Raw genomic sequence first — 18,721 nt, forward strand, 5'->3', positions numbered from 1 at the left:
TCTGATGCTCCTGATTTAATAAAAGTACTAACAAAACTGTAGATGGCAAACACCATCTTAAAAAAGGAATTTCCTATTCTTCCCTAGGAAGGAACACCTATTCTAAGATGGTGCCTGTTGTAAGATATCTAATCAAAGTAATAATTATTATTTATAATAATAATTTATTATTTATACCCAGCCACTCTGGGCAGCTTCCAACAAAAGATTAAAAATACATTAAAAGTATACTTCTTCAGAGCTACTTATTTTTTACCTGAACACAATTGACTAAAATTGATATGATTCATCTACAGTGGTACCCAGGTTGATTCTCAAACGCTGAAAACCCAGAATTGTTCCGGTTTTCAAACATTTTTTGGAAGTCGGACATCCAATGCGGCTGTCAGCTATTGTTTCCAGGGCACCTGCACCAATCAGAAGCTGCAACTTGGTTTTCAAACATTTCGGAAGTCAAACGGACTTCCGGAAGGGATTAAGTTTGGCACTTTTCTTTTTTGCTATTTATTTTGTGTTTTTGTTTTTGGGGCTTTTTCAGTTAATTTGTTTTTGTGACTGTGTGGAACCCAGTTGAGCTACTGATTGATCGATTGTACGACTGTGGAAATGGATAAAAGCCCCCTCTCCCCCAATCCAAACAGTGACTATCATCAGTGCAGGTAACAAAAAAAATTAATTATCTACAATACTGTCTTATTTATTTTATAGTACAGTACCTTGATTACTGCTTTCATTTTATGGCTCAATGGTCTCGTTAGATAATAAAATTCATGTTAAATTGCTGTTTTAGGGGTTGTTTTTAGAAGTCTGGAACAGATTAATCAATTTTGCATTCCTTTCTATGGGGAAAGCGTGCCTTGGTTTTGGAATGCTTTGGTTTTGGAACGAAATTCTGGAATGGATTAAGTTTGATAACCAAGTACCACTGTATTACTATTAATCAGATGATAGCCCTTGTTATAAAATTTTAGCAACATCATAGTCAGAAAATGAAGTTTTTCTAAGCTGATGAACAGAAGTTCCTGTGGTAACTTGCTCTAAGATGTAGGATTTTAGGACAACTTTTTAGACTGAAAACTGAACAAATTAATGGTAGATGTACAGAATTAAGGTGGCTGGATAGTGACTCTTAGGTAATCTTCAGTAGTCTCCATTTCCAATAGCTACTATTCAGAAATAAGTAAAATTTGCAAAAACACTTAAGTGGTTTTAATTAGGAATTAGGTAGGAGGAAACCCAGCCAGATGGGTGAGGTATATTTATTTATTATTATTATTATTATTATTATTATTATTATTATTATTATTATTATTATTATTATTATTATCATCATCATCTTATTCTTATCATCACCCACTGCCTTATTATTAGCATTAAGTACCATCAATATAGCCCATTTTCCCAACAGACTTTGATCCAGAAGGCTACATGGCTGGATCTGTGCACACAGTCGAGTATTGCAACAGCAGTCTTCTGTGCTGCATGACAAGCTGCTTTTTATCAGAGCTTCCAAAGCAATTCAGAAACTATATAGTCACACATTCCTAAAATGAAACATTTAACTTTAGCACATAAAATAAAAGTTCTGACTTAAATGTCTTTTAAGAAGGCAGAATAAGTTTCTAGTCAACTTACAAGTTATGTAAGTCTCCAAACCCCAATAGGATTTCTGTGGGGAAGGGTGGAAACTGAAATTTCTGTAGTCAGTAGAGAATGTGATGTGTTGATTTCCTCACATAGTGGTCAGAAAAAGACAAACACAAATGTAAAACAACCACATCTTTTAATAGAAAGCAACAAACATGCAAATAGCAGGTATAGAAATTTATTTGAACCAATGTTTTCACTATAAGGTAAGTTATTTTAAAACACTGATCCAAGCTCCCATGTTTGCAAGTTAAGGGAAAATATTGCACTTCGCATTTTCTAGCACCCCTCATACACTGCAAAACATTTTAAAAATATTTTGCTTATTTTACTTGCACACTTTTGCAAGTCATGCACACATTCATTCAAAATCAAAACGTTAGGTTACTCAAAAGCAAAACCTTAAAATTGCACTAAAGCTTTGTAAGGAAAAATATAATTCATGACTTATACAAATTTCATGACGTCTAGGTGCTTTCAGAGAAGAGCCAATTACTCTTCATCTTCGTTTTCATTTTCTTGGCCAGATCCTTCAGACCTGTCTCCTTCCAGCCGGTCTGTAAAATATGGGAGTAATTGTTAAATGACAGAACCAATTTGAAAGCCATTTTTCCAATTCAGAAAACAAAATGACATTTTGTTCAACTACTGTCCAGGGTCTAGTGATGAATGAAGTAGAAATGCTTAAGGTATACTGAACATATATACTCCCTTTTACAAATATGATGGAAACACAGTAGGGGAAAAAATATGAATAGCTGCTAAAAATTCTGATTCAGATAATTTGCCCAGGCATTAGGATGGCGCCTGATGTCTCCACCACCTGGGGATGCCTAGGGATCCTTGGATCTTGCCTGTTTTCACACACTGACAACACATCCTTTAAAAGTCTATCCATGATATTTTATCTGCACAATCAGAACGAATTTCAGGAACCAAAATGTTGTATTGAAAAATACAACTTTTGAGCAGTCTGGCCCCAAAATGGCAACTAGTTGAAATGAAATACCTCACACAAGAAATCTAGTCAAAAGTGATTTCTGGTTTGTGACCGTAACAAATCAATTCATTCAGTAAAAAGTGTCTGTAGAATCTTCCTACCCGCTCTTATATGGTTCAAAGATGCCAACATCCTTAGCATAAAAGATGCTGGAACAGTGATTGTGTTTCTGGTTTCTTCCAGCATTAATTCATTTCGAGTTATAACCTGGGGTAGGGGTAGAGAGGAAGTGAAATAGTTACTGAGCAAGAATTTAACAGAGCAGATTTAGAAAATAAGGCTTGTTGTATATATTTATGTGCCACTATTATATGAGCATCTGACATAAACACTGTATCACTAGGACTTCTCTTTACCCAATACATGTTTCACTGGTGTGCACAACTCTTTAACAATTTGAGGCTATTCATGATCAGTTCACTTCTATAACAAAATTTACAGTAGTACCTCGGGTTAAGAACTGAATTCGTTCCAGACGTCCATTCTTAACCTGAAACGGTTCTTAACCTGAGTGAGGCGTGCTTTCTTTAATGGGGCTTCCTGCTGCCGCTGTGCCGCTGGTGCACAATTTCCATTCTTATCGTGGGGCAAAGTTCTTAACCTGGAGCAACCACTTCCTGGTTAGTAGAGTTTGTAGCCCGAAGCGTCTGTAACCCAAGGTACCACTGTACTATATTTCAATCCATGTTGCATGTGCCATAGAATCTAGTTCCATGCTCCAATAACAGTGACACATCTCACACTGTGAACTGGTCTTTTTATGGCAATACATCTATGAAATTATTGTTTTCTTCTAAGTTACAAATTGGTATTAGTGATGCACAGAAAGTATTAACTTCCTCAAACACAAGCAACTTCAATACAGTGGTGCCTCGCAAGACGAAAAGAATCCGTTCTGTGATTCTCTTCATCTAGCGGTTTTTTCGTCTTGCGAAGCAAGCCCATTGATGGATTAGCGGATTAGCGCTATTAGCGGCTTTTAGCGGCTTATCTGCTGATCGGATCAGCTGATAAGCGGCTTAGAAAAAGGGGGGGAGGAAAAAAACCCAGCAGGAACTCGCAAGACATTGTCGTCTTGCGAAGCAAGCCCATAGGAAATTAGTTTTGCGAAGCACCTCCAAAACAGAAAACTCTTTCGTCTAGCGGGTTTTCCGTCTTGCGAGGCATTCGTCTTGCGGGGCACCACTGTATTGTCAGGAAAGAAAATTATAGAAATAGGAGTGTTACTACAGAATATCATCTTACCTCGTCAGCAAGTTTCCGATTAAAGATTTTGGATTCTTCTAGTGGGGACCAGATTTTAATATCATAATCAATACCTGATGAGGCTAGAACTAAAACAATTTAATATATTATTATTTTACATTTGCAAATACAAACAATATTTGGTGGATGGCACACTTTGTTGCACCCCGCACCCCGGCCCCAATTTCTTAGAAAAATTTCACTTTTAAATTCACTCTTATGTTCCACTTAGAACTTCTATTCCCTAGGGAGCATTCACATGTGCATAATTTGCGACATGTAGGCAATGATCTGAAACAGACTATGAGGATAACTTTAAGACAAGATCTCTCATTAGTATCCACTTCACAAATTAGCTAAGGTCCTTCAGACTGCAAACTATTAAAAATAACCCATCATTTTGGCAGAACATGGATGAAGCCAAGTGTTTTCAAGGGCTTCCCTACAAGCTATGCATATGCCTGTAAATTATAGAGAGAAAAACAATCTTACTTGGGTCAAATGGATGTGGCTGCAGACAGTTCACCACGTGGTTATCTGCTTCCAGCAGCATCAAGTGCTCAGCAGTATGCCGATCCCAGATAAAGATATGGCCACAATCTGAACCACTCATAACAAAGTTAGAACCCCAAAAATTGGCTTCTTTTATCTATACAGAAAATAAATTGGGGGGAACAAAACATTTCATTATGGTTAGTATGCACAGCTGGGAGACATTCTAATTCACTTTCAAAGTTGTACACAGGCTGTATTCATACACAACACTAAACTATGGTTCAGTGTCATATGAACATGCCTCAGACTTCACAACTCTTTCCATCCTCTGACATGGCTATGCACAATTGCTTCCATCTTTAACAAACAGCAATTTAGCATTAGGTTTGAATGCAGGCAAGCTGAAATAAGCCAACTTCAAACAGTGGTTTGATTTATCCATAACCTTAGCAAGGGCAGAACTGTGCCCACTACTTTTAAATAAAGACTTTTTAAAAAATAGTTTGTTTCAAATGATACTATCCATTTAAAAAAGTGCCCCAAGGCCCTACATAGTACCTTTAGCTAATATACATACTATATACAATATATATACCTATACAATGTTTAAAGCATCTATTTAGAAGAGACCCTAAGCAGCACTAAATAGAAAGGACTGTTGGTTTAGCTGGAAACATATTTCTATGTGATGTTATAGTGGACTCAATTAAGATTGCCTCCCCAAACACTCAAGGCAGGAATACAGTTGCCTCAAAGGAAGTCTTTTGTCTCTGTTACCCTGAAGTGACCAATTACATTCTTGCCAAGCTAAAGAGTACAGAGACATAGAAACAAAGTACAGTGGTACCTTGGGTTACAAACACTTCGGGTTACAAACTCCACTAACCCAGAAGTAGTACATCGGGTTGAGAACTTTGCCCCAGGATGAGAATGGAAATCGTACGCCGGTGGTGCGACGGCAGCGGGAGGCCCCATTAGCAAAAGCACGCCTCAAGTTAAGAATGGTTTCGGGTTAAGAACGGACCTCCGGAACCCGAGGTACCATTCGTAACCCGAGGTACCATACCCCTATACAAAACACCAACAGAACAACAACTTCTCCAAATTCTCTAAACGTGGCAGGGCAGCAACCTGACATAAATGCATGAGATTGCTGCCACTGACCTCAGGACTAGAACCTGGATCTGTTCTAGGCAGCAGGGGCAGACTGAAAATCCCTACCGTTTTCAGAAGACCTTGTGGAACAAAAATATTGGCAGTGGTGGTAATTGGGTAAAAATAGCCTTCAAAGGCATGGCCTTTTTCTTTGAACTCCACTAACACACCGTTTAAAGCTTCATGACTAAATAGCTTTCCACCTAACAAAAGTTTCAGAAGAAAGATTAATAAGAGCTGCTGAATCAGCTTCCCTGTTATTATTTTGCTAGATCATTAAAGAATCACTGCTGATTTTTATCCACAGCTGCACAGGGGCTGACTGCTGAGGAGCAGTACTAAAGACTGATTGCATCGATTGTGGTGGGGAGGGCTCGAGCCCTACAAACTCATTCCCAGACTTGAATCACAGTTGACAATGTTGATTCTCCAGGGAGTGGAGGAAATGCCATGCTCCTCCTTTGGTCCCCACCCTGCACTCAGCTCTCACCTGTGGCTCCAAGAAGCTGCCAGCATGCAACAGCAGTCACACATTGGGAACGGCTTCGAGTGGTCACCTGAGGGTACCCTAGAAGAGGGTAGCCAATAGGTCTTGCACCCTCAGTGAGTTAGGGACCTCCCCTGCATGCAAAGACAGGCTCCAACTGACTGAGCAGATGAGACCAATAGTGGGTCTAATGGTAAAGAAGGCAGATTCTGCATGTGTTGTAGAGGGAAGTGAGGGGAATATGGGGCCTGTCAATCTGGGAAGGTAGCCCATCAAGGAGAAGGAAAACTCTGATCTTAAACCTCTGCTGCCTTGTGAGATATCTTTGGGAGAAGAAAAGGCAAAGGAGAAAACCCTCCACAAATCCGGAATGGTGTCCCTAAGACGGTTGGATGGCACCTTGTATGCCTCCTTCCAGCAACTCCTGAAGCCAAGCTTGTGCAAAATGTATTGCTTTCCTTTCCTTTGGACCAGTGAGGCCAAGAGGGGGTCCTGTTGTCTGGGCAGCCCAGGACACTGCCCAGCTTAACGGAACAGTTTGACATCACCGTTGGAGGCACACTCCATTGTTTCTCAAGACAGACAGATGCTAACAACAAGGTGCCTTCCTCCTCTGACAGATCCTTCCTAGCTCTCCTAATCCATGAAAGAAGTTGGAAGGTTACTGGGCGCCCTCTGGTGGTTCACACTGCCAATAATGTCACATTTATTACTTGGCCCTCCTCAAGAATGATGGTCATTACTGAGAAAATTACATGTCGGGGGAAATCACTGAACAAATAAATTGCAGTAAAAATAATCACAAAATCAATTGCAAGGAAACACCCATGAGAAACACAGGGAAATGAAGCTTCACACACTCAAACAGTCCAGGGCACCAAGGGAACAGACAAGAGTCCTAGATACCTTAAACACACAGAAATACAACACAGATTCAAAATCCAAGCCTGAGATATGGAGAAGCAAAAAGGAGAGAGAAAATATGTCTTAGGCAACTGCCCCCAGCAAGGGCAAAAATGTAACTTCAGTTCAGGAGAACTTCTGTTCAGGAGAACAGAGGCAAAATAGTTTGTCTGAGGTTTCTTCAAAGCGATTTTGTTCCTGCCTTCGAGTGGATGAAGAAGCCAAACCCATGCAAGTCCATTATAACACCAGGGGAGAGTGTTACTTTTCTTTTGAATTCAAAGTTATTTCATAATGTTGACCAGGCATACAGTGCTCCGGACTAAGACTTTGCAAAGGTTCTTGAGTAACCATAACTGTATTATGATGTGCATATATCTTAATTTTTCTTATAAGCTCTCTTCTAAAATAATTAGTATAACACATATCTAGAGCAAACCAAATTATAAATTTAGCAATAAACTACGTACCATTGTCCGGGAGTTTCGATGACCTTTGTAAACCATTTTTATTAATGGGCGTCTAATATTCAGTGTTTCCAATTCCTCCATCTCTTTTCTCTCTTTCCTTCTTCTGAAGAGCTCCTGAATGCGAGCTACAGCAGATCGTCTATGGATTATGAACAGAAGGCCATCATTGTCAGAAAGCTACTTAATAACCTGGTTTGCAGTCCTGTTCAGAGTTTGGTTGTTTAGATCCCAGTAACCTCAATGGGATTTAAGCAGGCTAATTGTGCCTAGAGCGTTAGACCACTAGCCCATATAAAACAACCTTTGCCTTTTGATACATTATTAAACATTTGCTTTTACTCTCAAACAACAAAAAGAGGGAGGACAGCAGAGCTTGAGCATGCAAATACAGCCTGTGCAAGTTTTCTTTTGAGTATTATACTCAGTGGCAATAATGAAATTGAGGATTTTATAAGCCACCACCAGCAGGTCACCCATTGACAGCATTTGAAGCAGAAGCTGTCAATTAGCCAATGGATGCATTCAAGCAATATAATCATTTTAACGTAAGAACACAAGAATAGCCTGCTGGATCAGGCCAATGCCCATCTAGTTAAGCATCCTGTACTCACACTGGCCAACCAGATGCCTATGGGAAACCAGCAAGCAGAACATGAGCTCCCCTCCCATGGTTTACAGTAACTAGATATTATGTTAATCAACAAATCACATAAGCCGTGACACATGAAAAATACAATATGTGTTTAACAAAAGAGAACTACCTGGGCTTTACTTCCACTGTATATTTTTACACTGCATTCATCTTTAATGAACACACTAAAGAGGTTAATAGACTTGTTAAACCTTTCACACAGCAATTACCTTTATTGGGGGGGGGCACAACATACAACTAAAATTACTCTCCACTGTCACCCTCTCTATATGAAGTCCAATAGATTTAAAACTTGTATAGTAACCAGTACAAAAGGTGGTTAGATACCATACCAATGAAGGAAGTAATCATAATTCTGCATGGGATGGTAATTCTGAATTACCTCAATATTCTACCACCTACTGCTGTTCCTCTTATATATCTAGTGAAAGGAATAACAGCTGAAGTCATTCAAATAAAAATAATGTATATAATATTGTTAAGAAACTGTACAGTGCTCCACGTCCAATTTAACGATCCCCATTCACTCATGAAGCACGCTAAGTGACCTCGGGCAGTTACACAAACTCAGCCCACCCTCACAAGGTTGTTGTGAAGATAAAATGGTGAAGACACCATAAACACTGTGTCAAGCTCTTCAGAGAAAAAGCAAACAATTCTATATCAATTTTCTACTAGTCACTAAAAACAAATACAACCAGAATGTTTTCCAAGTTCCTGGAAGACAATCAAGCTCTTTTAAGTACAAGGAAAGAGAATTCCATGTGCATGAAAAAGCGACCAAGTGAACCTCTTTATATATGCCTGTTATGCAGACATGGCATATAAATAAACATATGGGACCATGTACTCCTGCAGCGCAATCATATATGTGTACTGAGAAGTAAGTCCTGCTGAGTCCACTGAAATTTAACCCCAGGTAAATGTGTATAGGATAGTTGCCTTCAGTATGAGAGTCCAGGTCATTGAAGGATCACACAATGTGCTACAATACATAGACAATTATGCAAATCCAACTGAAAATATAAAAAGACAATGCACTGAGGTAGAATTTTAATATCCAAGTAGAGCAAGTAGAATCTCGTGGTGAAATGAGGGCTAATCCTTCATGCCTATCATGAATACATGTTGACAGCATAACTTTTAAGAGGTCTGAATGATTCTGCTGCATGATTTCCCATTTTTTACTTCAACAGAACTGTCTTTAGGAGGGGAGAGCGCACCACAATACTAACCTATGGCCTACTCCTCCACGAAACCGAGCTCCTGGTATCAGAACAGGGTCATCATCACTATCATCAGTTTCTTGGAAAGCAGAACTTCTCATAGATGATTCTTCATGAGAAGCAAGCCCTGAGGAATCTGGTTGGGATTGAGGTTCATGATTTGTATTATTTGAGTTGGCAGTGGACTCTGTACTTTGTTGACTCACGCTTCCTTGCTCTTCTGTGTCTTTTCTTGATAAACCTTCACGTGGTGTCTGGCAGGTTATGTCAAGATGAGGATCGTTTTCTAGTTCCATACTACTTTCCAGTTGGTCAGACACATCATTATCTGATAGAACAAACAATGACATTTAATCAGTTACCACACTAAAAACATTTTGAATTATCTTTGACAACATTATTAAAACCTAAAGTAGAAAAAATAAATAGCTATAACCTGCCTTGGAGATATAAGTATTTCAGGGGGGCGGGGAGAAGAGAGTCTGAGTTTGCTTTAACAATTTACAGCTTTTGAGTAAAGTATGCATATGTTACCATTTTACATACCTGAATGTGGTGTTCCAACATTTTCACTTGTAGGTGTCAATTCTTCAACATTTGTACTTTCCCCATGTGAGTCTTCAGGAATTCCTGGAATTCAGTAGTTAAATTATATAAATAGTGCAAATGGGCTACTAGCAATTTCTGAAATTAGCTATTATATACTGTTGTCACTATCATAAGCCTTCTAAAGTATTGTATAGCTTGCATAGAAAGTAATGAAGACTGACAAAAATGATGCACTGAAAAAATATTAAAAATATACAGTAAGTCAGGCACTAATGAAAAAATAAACTGGCTTTCTGATTCCATCTATATCTCTAGCTGTAGATTCTACATACTTATGTTAATCGAAATAGATTAGAATGTTTTGTGAATGAGTATTATTTATGTTCAACTGGAACAATAAAAGTGACTCAAGAATCACTTACTAATATCTAACATTCACAAGCTTCTTACAGATGACTCCATAATCTTTTGCAGCAACCCATTTTACAAGGCTTGTTTATTTTTGAGATTCTTTTATCTTACTAATATTGAATACTTATCACAGACATTAAGAATTTAACAATTCATATAAAATATATATTCATATAAATAGTTTAATATTAGGTTAATTTTATATTTTAAACAATAACTGTATTGTTTTATGCAGGGCTCTGGATTTACAACAGAATACTAAAGTCAATGTACAAAGAACTGTGAAACTTCTTTCATGAGCCTAATGATGTGTTTGTGTTGTTTTTCTCAAACAGCAACCCTGACATGCCACACCGCACACTACTTCTGAAACTGAGCATAGTTTAAGTATCATATTGTGATATGTGGGCTAACAGAAGCATCCCACAGAGCTCTGTGAATCACAGCATGGATGTTACACTTACCTCCTGTGCTTCAAACTCCCCCAAAATCAGATTGAAAACCTTGTTTTGTTCATAGTATATGTACAAATGTTTAATTTACTTAGATTTTTCATAGCTTTCATCACCCATAGCCAAAGGAAATCCCAAAGTGATTTACAAAAGGATAAAAATACAAGCAATAACAATATATCCATAAAAATAGTACAAATAAACCAAGAGTGTAATGATTTGAAAAACAGGCATACAATGATATAAAGGTGGCTATTTAATCTTTCTCTTTTTCCAGATTTTTCTAAGGAAGTGATTAAGGCATGCTCTAAATCTGCTAAAGTGAAAGCCCTTGCTAGGGCAAAAAGCTTGAAACACTATATTCAATTCCCGGCAAAGTTCTGCATTGAATATTCAGGTCAAACCCATAAATTTGACCAGTCAGATTTTGTAAAACAAATAAAGACTGAGACTAAGCAATTCTTTGTCTTAAAGGCCAAGACTTTGACCGCTAGGATATATGAATGGGAAGCATACAAAGCTTGTATTAGAGGCTGAATTATAGCATGTGCATCGCATAAAAAAACCTTAGAAATAGTAAAGGAAAAAAGTGAAAGAGGAATTAAAAGATTTGTGGCCGTTAATAGTTAATAACTCAACTGATAATCTATGTAGTAAAATAAGAAAGAAATTTGAGCTATGTAATGCATTATCAAAACAAGTAGATATAATACTTATGTATATGGGGGAAAGTATTGGGAAACAGGTGAAAGGGGGGTAGGATTCTAGCAAATTGACTTAAGCAGAAGAAAGAAAGGTTAACAGTCTCACAAATTAGAGGTGAATTAGATGACGTGTATGTGGAGTTTGGAGTTTACAGGGTTAAAACTCCTTGGTGTCCTGTATCTGGGAGGGGCCTGACGCAGGGCCTTTGTCTGTGAAAGTTGGTTTCACTTTAGACTGAGAGACCTGCAAAAGAAGCTGCATGTGCTTTTAGCACGGAGAGATGCCGGAAAGTTCTGATGGATTTATTGCTGTGTGAATAAACACTTTTAGAGATAGCAACTGTCTCTGGACTGATTTATCCCTCTAGCTCACACGGACTGCAGGACCGCTGCGACTCTGTTTTCCTGCCCAGGTCAACCCCAAGCAGAACTACGCAGGGAAGCGCTGACTGGACGGCAGGATTTAATGGTCAAAGTGTATATAGCTCCAACAGAAAGAGGCATACTGGAAAAGGTGATGGAGAAGTTTTTTTTAAAAAATAAAATTACCTGGTTCAGAATCTATGCAGAAACAATTATTAATGTCCCTAATATCAGAAACTGAGATTATGTTTGAGAATAATCTCAAACATGGAAAACAGTAAAGCACCAGGCCTAGACAGATTCCTGGTGGAATGGTACAAAACATACATTGATCTCTAGGCACCTAGGTTATTTCAATTATATGATGAGATATTCAGAGAAGGAATTAGCTCAACATTATTGAGCTAATCAGGCATACATTACTGTTATTCCAAAGCACCAACCAATGCCCAATTTCTCTTATTAATATTGATACTAACATTTTAATGGCAATATTGGCAAGTAGGCTACAAACAGTAATACCAACTATTATTAAAAATGACCAAATAGGCTCTATAAAGAGAAGACAAGCCACAGATAATATCAGGCTGGTTGTGGATTTGATAGCTATATCATCTCTTGACAAATTGATAGAAAATATGTACAAACTTGGAGCACATAAACAAATCACATATAACCGTTGAATTGCCGTGGACAAATTTAACGATATTTGGAATTCATTTCTATAAACACTGCATTAGGTTAAATGCAGGCTAACTACAATAACAATCTTGTAATGTTTATAAGTTATTTTTTAGTTTTTGGTTTTTTTTATATAGGTGTTATTTGCGCGCGCCCCTTTCCATTTTCTCCCCCCGCTTTTTCCAAGTGTTATTTTATCCTGTGCACTTACAATTATATACACATTACTTTTTATCTTTCAAAAAAGTGTATGTATATGTGTATATATATGGTGGCTATATCATTGCTATAAAGGCAACAAATTCACATCTTACTTGATTCTGAACTCTCTAATATTGGTGTCTCTGAACTCTGAGTTCTCAGGGATTCTTCCTGACCTTCAGGTTTGCTGTAATTTCCACTCCCTCTGGAACTTGAAGCTGTACTGCTCCTAGCAACAACAACATTCAACAGATGCATGTATTTATTTTAGATATTTATAGGCTGCCCTTCAAATATATTCCCAGAATAAAAACCATTTACTAGTATTACTGAAGTATGAGCTAGTTAAATAATATTACAAAGTAGGCAAAAAATATATCGCTATGGAGATATGGGAAATACTCTGTAATAAGCACCATAAAATTTTACTAAAGACAGCAATCAGAAAGAACTGTTATATGGTAATGACAAGATGGTATATTAATCATGTTATAATAATAGTAATAGTAAAAAGAACAACCCCAAAAAATATTGACAGCGTGAAAAGGAAGCAAACTTCTTTTGCTGGGAATGTTGCAGAGAAAAAATTACTGGGAAATTATTAAGAGGATTACAGAAAGCATACTATGATTTGCAATCCCTCTAGATCCTCTTTATTACCTTTAAATTATATGGATGTGTTTGTTTCTAAAGGACGTTAAAAACTAGCATATTGAATGGCTATGGCTGTTAGAGTATTATATGGGAGGGGAGAACTGGAGATATGCTTCATGAAGGAATGACAATAAAATGTGGACATGGAAAAACTAACACCTATCAGAATGAAACGAAAAGCAAAGATAAGAAAACATTAATTGAGATAGTTTATGCTTTATATTGAGTATTGTAGAAGCAGTACAATATATCTAAATATACAATATTGATTTTCATCAATTTAGTTTGATATTTTATATACCATTAATTATAATAGAGGAAATCTAAATATGTATGCAATCTATGCTGCTTTAAGATGTCTTCCCCATAAATATATATATATATATATATACACACACACACACAAACACACGCTCTTTCAATTCTCATTTGGAAAAAGCTGCTTGTAATTTTCATTGTAGTTCAGAAATAACAAGAGTTCGTGTATACATACTAGTACGAAAGCAATTATAAATATTTAAAACCAAAATAGTGTTTGTTTTTGCTCTGTAACAAAATATTGTATTGATTATTGATGTGTGGGTTGTGACCATTATACTATCTGGTGCATAATGCTTTCTTCTTCATATACAGTGGTGCCCCGCAAGACGAATGCCTCACAAGACGGAAAACTCATTAGACGAAAGGGTTTTCCGTTTTTTGAGCTGCTTCGCAAGACGAATTTCCCTATGGGCTTGCTTCGCAAGACGAAAACGTCTTGCAAGTTTGTTTCCTTTTTCGTAAAACCGTTAATACCCAGGGTGCATTGCTTGAAGAGGTGCAGTTGCGACTTGACTTCGAGGAGCAACACATTGCACGTGGTGTGGTAGCTTTTTTTGAGGTTTTTGAGGACTTTGCTGTTTTTTGAAGCTTTTCCAAAACTTCTTTTGCAGCCATTTGGTAAGTTAAACTTTTAAAACTTTTTGGGGGGTTTTTGGATTTTGGGTTGGGGTGTTTGGAATTCAAGGACTTGGTGTTGGGGAGAGGTTTGCAAGAATCTGGGAGCTTGTGTGGGTTTTTCCTGCATTTTTATGATTTTTTGTGACCATTGGGGTACTCTGCTGTTTTTTTTTTTTTTAAAATCTGAGTTTGAATTTCTGTGTGGTGGGTGGCTGGGGGAACAGTTGAGGTTTTTGAAGACTTTGGTGATTTTTAAAGCTTTTCCAAAACTTCTTTTGCAGCCATTTGAGGATTTTGAAGACTTTGGTGATCTGCAGCCACTTCGTAAGTTAAACTTTTAAACTTTTTGGGGGGTTTTTGGATTTTGGGTTGGGTGTTTGGAATTCAAGGACTTGGTTCTGGGTTTGAATTCCTGTGTGGTGGGTGGCTGGGTGCTTTTGAATTTTTTGGGTGTGAAGCACTGATTATTTTTTTCCTGAGTTTACGAAGCTAGGAGCTGTGCTGCCATGGGACCCAAGAAGACTGCTGCTACAGAGGCCGGCGAGAAGAAGAAGGAGAAGGTGATGCTGGAAATGAAGAAGGAGATCATCCGGAAGCACGACGGTGGAATGCGTGTGACAGACCTCGCCAGGGAGTATGGAAGGAACCCATCGACCATCGGCACCATCCTGAAGATGAGGGAGAAGATCCTTGCGACTGATGCAGCCAAGGGAGTCACCAGGATCGTGAAGAACCGCCCAGCTGTTCCGGAGGAGGTCGAGAAGTTGCTGCTCATCTGGTTAGAAGAGAAGCAGCGTGCAGGGGACACAGTGACTGAGGCCGTGATTTGTGAGAAGGCCAAGACCTTGCACGCAGACCTCGTCCGGGAACAGCCAGGAACCTCAGGTGAGCCAGAAGTCTTCAAGGCAAGCAGAGGCTGGTTTGACCGGTTCAAGACAGGATCTGGAATCCACAGCGTGGTCAGGCATGGAGAGGCTGCCAGTTCTGATGTTCCTGCGGCTGAAGACTTTGCATTGGAGTTCCTGGAGGCTGTGAAGACGGAGGGCTACGTTCCACAGCAGGTCTTCAACTGCGACGAGACCGGGCTGTTTTGGAAGAGGATGCCCAAAAGGACTTTCATCACTCAGGAGGAGGCCAAGTTGCCTGGCCACAAGCCCATGAAGGACCGTCTGACCCTGCTCTTCTGTGCCAACACAAGCGGCGACCTGAAGATCAAGCCCCTGCTGGTGTACCACTCGGAGAACCCACGGGCCTTCAAGAAACACAAGGTTGACAATGAGCAGCTGGGTGTCATGTGGCAATCCAACAGTAAGTCTTGGGTCACACGTGTGTTGTTTGTGGACTGGGTCAATCTTGCTTTTGGCCCTGCTGTCAAACAGTACCTGCTGGACAACGACCTGCCGCTGAAGGCTTTGCTTCTGATGGACAATGCTCCTGCTCATCCTAAAGGCCTTGAGGAGGACTTGTTGGAGGAGTTCAGCTTCATCAACATCATGTTCCTGCCGCCTAACAACACGCCACTGCTCCAGCTGATGGATCAGCAGCTCATCGCCAATTTCAAAAAACTCTACACCAAGGAGCTTTCCAGGTGATGCTTCGAGGTGACTGATTGCACCACCATCACCCTGCGGGAATTCTGGAAGGACCACTTCGACATTGTCACCTGCTTGAAGATGATCACCACGGCCTGGAAAGGGATCAGCCAGAGAAATTTGAATTGTGCTTGGCGCAGCCTGTGGCCAGACTGTGTGGCACCAAGTGACTGATGCACCAGAGTGAACAGTGGTGCAGGACATTGTTGCCTTGGGGAGGACCATGGGCCTAGAGGTCACAGAGGAGGACGTCTGCGAGCTGGTGGAGGAGCACGACCACAAGCTGACCACCCAGGAGCTGGTCGAACTGCAGGCAGAGGCTGTGCAGGAGCAGGCCTCGCTGGAAGAGGAGGAAGCAACTGAGGAACGGCTGTCCTCCAAAGAACTGAGGGACATTTGCATGAAGTGGAAGGATGTGCAGGCTTTTGCAGAGCGGAACCACCCTAACAAGCACGTGGCACATAACCTTGCGAACACTTTTGATACGATGGTCATGTCGCCTTTCAGGGAGGTGCTGAAAAGGCGGATGAAGCAGCAGACCATGGGCAGGTTCTTCAGCAAGAAGCAAAGAGTGGAAGAGGAACCTTCTTCGAGTGGTCCCCCAGAGTCTGAGAAAATGTAATGTACACTTTGTTGATTTTTAAATGTTTTTCCTGTCATGTTTAGAAACTTAATTTATTGTTCCTTCAATTTTTGAAATGCTCTTTACAGTATGTGTGACTTTAAAGAGCACTTAATAAACTCTTGTTGTACCAAATTTGGCTTTGTTTGGACTTTTTTTGACCATAGGAACGCATTAATTGGATTTCAATGCATTCCTATGGGATTTTGTGCTTCGCAAGACGAAAAATTCGCTAGACGAAAAAACTCGCGGAATGAATTAATTTCGTCTTGCGAGGCACCACTGTACTAGAATATAAAATCTGGATTCCCAGTTGGGTAACTGTAATACTTGGGGCTGCCCTTGAAGATTACCTGGAAGCTGCAGCTACTATAGATTGCTGCTTGCTAGCCTGTTGAGTGGAATAGTTCACTGGAGCCATGTAACTGTCCTGACTTGACAGTACCACTCTCTCAATGTCTTCCTGCACAGGCATTAAGCCCTTCCAGGGATGCCCTGCCCAGCACCTCACGTTTGGAAATTATGCAATGACACAGGAGAGCACCTTCTCTGCAGTGGTTCTCCGACTATGGAATTCCCTCCCTCTGAGGTCCATGTGGTGACAAATTAAGATCAATTTCACCACCAGGTTAACACTTTGCTATTTTTCAGGCATCTTTGAATTCTCAACTCTGCTCTGTTATAATAATAGAATAAGCTGCTCTCTGTGTTTTAATATTCTTTTTTATTGTTTCACCTGCTTTTGTTTTATTACTGCAATTATCGTACCCCACTCTGCTAAATTTGATATTCAATTCATATAGTAAGACTGAAAAGTGTTTTATTTGTAATCCCAGGGGCGGAAATGATCTCCAGTACGATTTACTATCCCAGTAAATGTAATGAAATAATGCCTGAAATACTTTTCAAAATGATTTTAAAATACTGAAAGCACCATGTAAAGCTTCGGTGTATGAAATAAATGTATTTTTCATACAATTCCTAAACCTTGCATCTAGCCTAACACAATATTTCTCTGGTCTAACTCAGCACTTTTTCCTAATGAAGTTATTCTGGCAGTGTAGCATATGAAAGCTATTAAATGAAAAAGTTCAAGTGTGAGATCTAATGTTAACCATACTCAGAGTAAACCAAAATACAACTTAAATCCATTGGGCAGTATCCAGTGTTGTGCAAGCAGACTTCACATCACCTTCCTCCCCTCCCCACATAGCCCCCTATACTCCCCCATCTTCTCTAGAAGGTCCCCCACCATTCCAGAACAGATTTGTGCGGTGAAGACAAGGAAGGCAAAGTCCCACCACAAGTGGAAGTCTGTTCTACTTGCACACGGACAGTACTGAATACAGCCCATTGATCACCCCAAAATGCTACAACTGAAGTCATAGCTAAAATTGGGAAAAGTAGTGCAATCTTACCATTCATCAGTGAAGTCTAATTTTATTGTGCTTGTAGTTGTTCCTTCTGTACTATAATGTAAACTTAAAACAGGTTCACTTGTTCCAGGATGTGGACTTGCCTTTTCATCATCTGAAAACAAAGTGTTAGTAAGTGTGAACATACCACATATGTAAAGATATCATAATTCTGAGGGCAATTCTGTTTATTTTAGTAATAGCTTCATTAAAAGTAGAGCTTTGGAGCTTGTGCAAAATTAAACGCTTACGTATTAGGTATGATCACCTTGTAACTCTTAGGGAAAGGTCCAAACACAACAGCAATAAGGGGAAGTAGAAAACAAAGATTTAGAAATGCATGTAACATTTCTGCTGCCTCAAAGATATGCCATCTACGCAGAGCCTTATCTATCGTAAAGACAGTTGCAGCCAACAAAACAATTTGTTTAAAGGAACAGCATGTCTTAGGACCAGGTATGTGAAGGACATGTGATTGCCTTTTCATTAAAACTGTCATTGGAGGCCCTGCTCTACATGCTAATCATGTGGCAATTGTGGAAATTATCTTTTCATACGTAGTGCCCCTATTGTGAAATACTCTCCCCAGGAGGCTCATCTGGTTCTTTTACTTTCATGTCTTTCTGACATTTTTATTTTTTTAAATCTTTTAAAATAGCTTCCTATGATGTTGCTGTTTCCACTGTTAATGCTGCTTCATTGGATTTTAGAAATGTTAAATTAGTTTTAATGTATTTGTACTTGCCACCTACGATATATTAATTAGTTTGAACTAAAGATGCAGGATATAAATTATATAAAACAAAGAGATCTTGTGCTACCTATTATATGTGTTTTTATTATATTATATACCGTATA

General features: G+C 39.1%; 1 protein-coding gene across 4 annotated transcripts in view; it reads right to left on the bottom strand.

Moving 5' to 3' along the window:
• Positions 1-1,766: 1,766 nt before the first annotated feature.
• Positions 1,767-18,721, bottom strand: part of DCAF6 (DDB1 and CUL4 associated factor 6) — a 47,919-nt gene continuing 30,964 nt past the window's right edge. For all 4 annotated transcript variants that reach the window (XM_082221250.1, XM_082221251.1, XM_082221249.1 and 1 more), the window contains 9 exons: positions 17,867-17,978; positions 12,755-12,870; positions 9,827-9,910; positions 9,290-9,608; positions 7,403-7,541; positions 4,385-4,541; positions 3,893-3,981; positions 2,749-2,854; positions 1,767-2,204 (listed from right to left, as the gene is read on the bottom strand). In XM_082221250.1, coding sequence (XP_082077376.1) covers positions 2,140-2,204; positions 2,749-2,854; positions 3,893-3,981; positions 4,385-4,541; positions 7,403-7,541; positions 9,290-9,608; positions 9,827-9,910; positions 12,755-12,870; positions 17,867-17,978 — 1,187 coding nt within the window. In that variant the 3' untranslated portion in view covers positions 1,767-2,139. The remainder of the gene's footprint in view (positions 2,205-2,748; positions 2,855-3,892; positions 3,982-4,384; positions 4,542-7,402; positions 7,542-9,289; positions 9,609-9,826; positions 9,911-12,754; positions 12,871-17,866; positions 17,979-18,721) is intronic.

This window comes from Podarcis vaucheri, assembly GCF_965113315.1.
Source record: "Podarcis vaucheri genome assembly, chromosome: 4".
NCBI classification, from domain to species: domain Eukaryota; kingdom Metazoa; phylum Chordata; class Lepidosauria; order Squamata; family Lacertidae; genus Podarcis; species Podarcis vaucheri.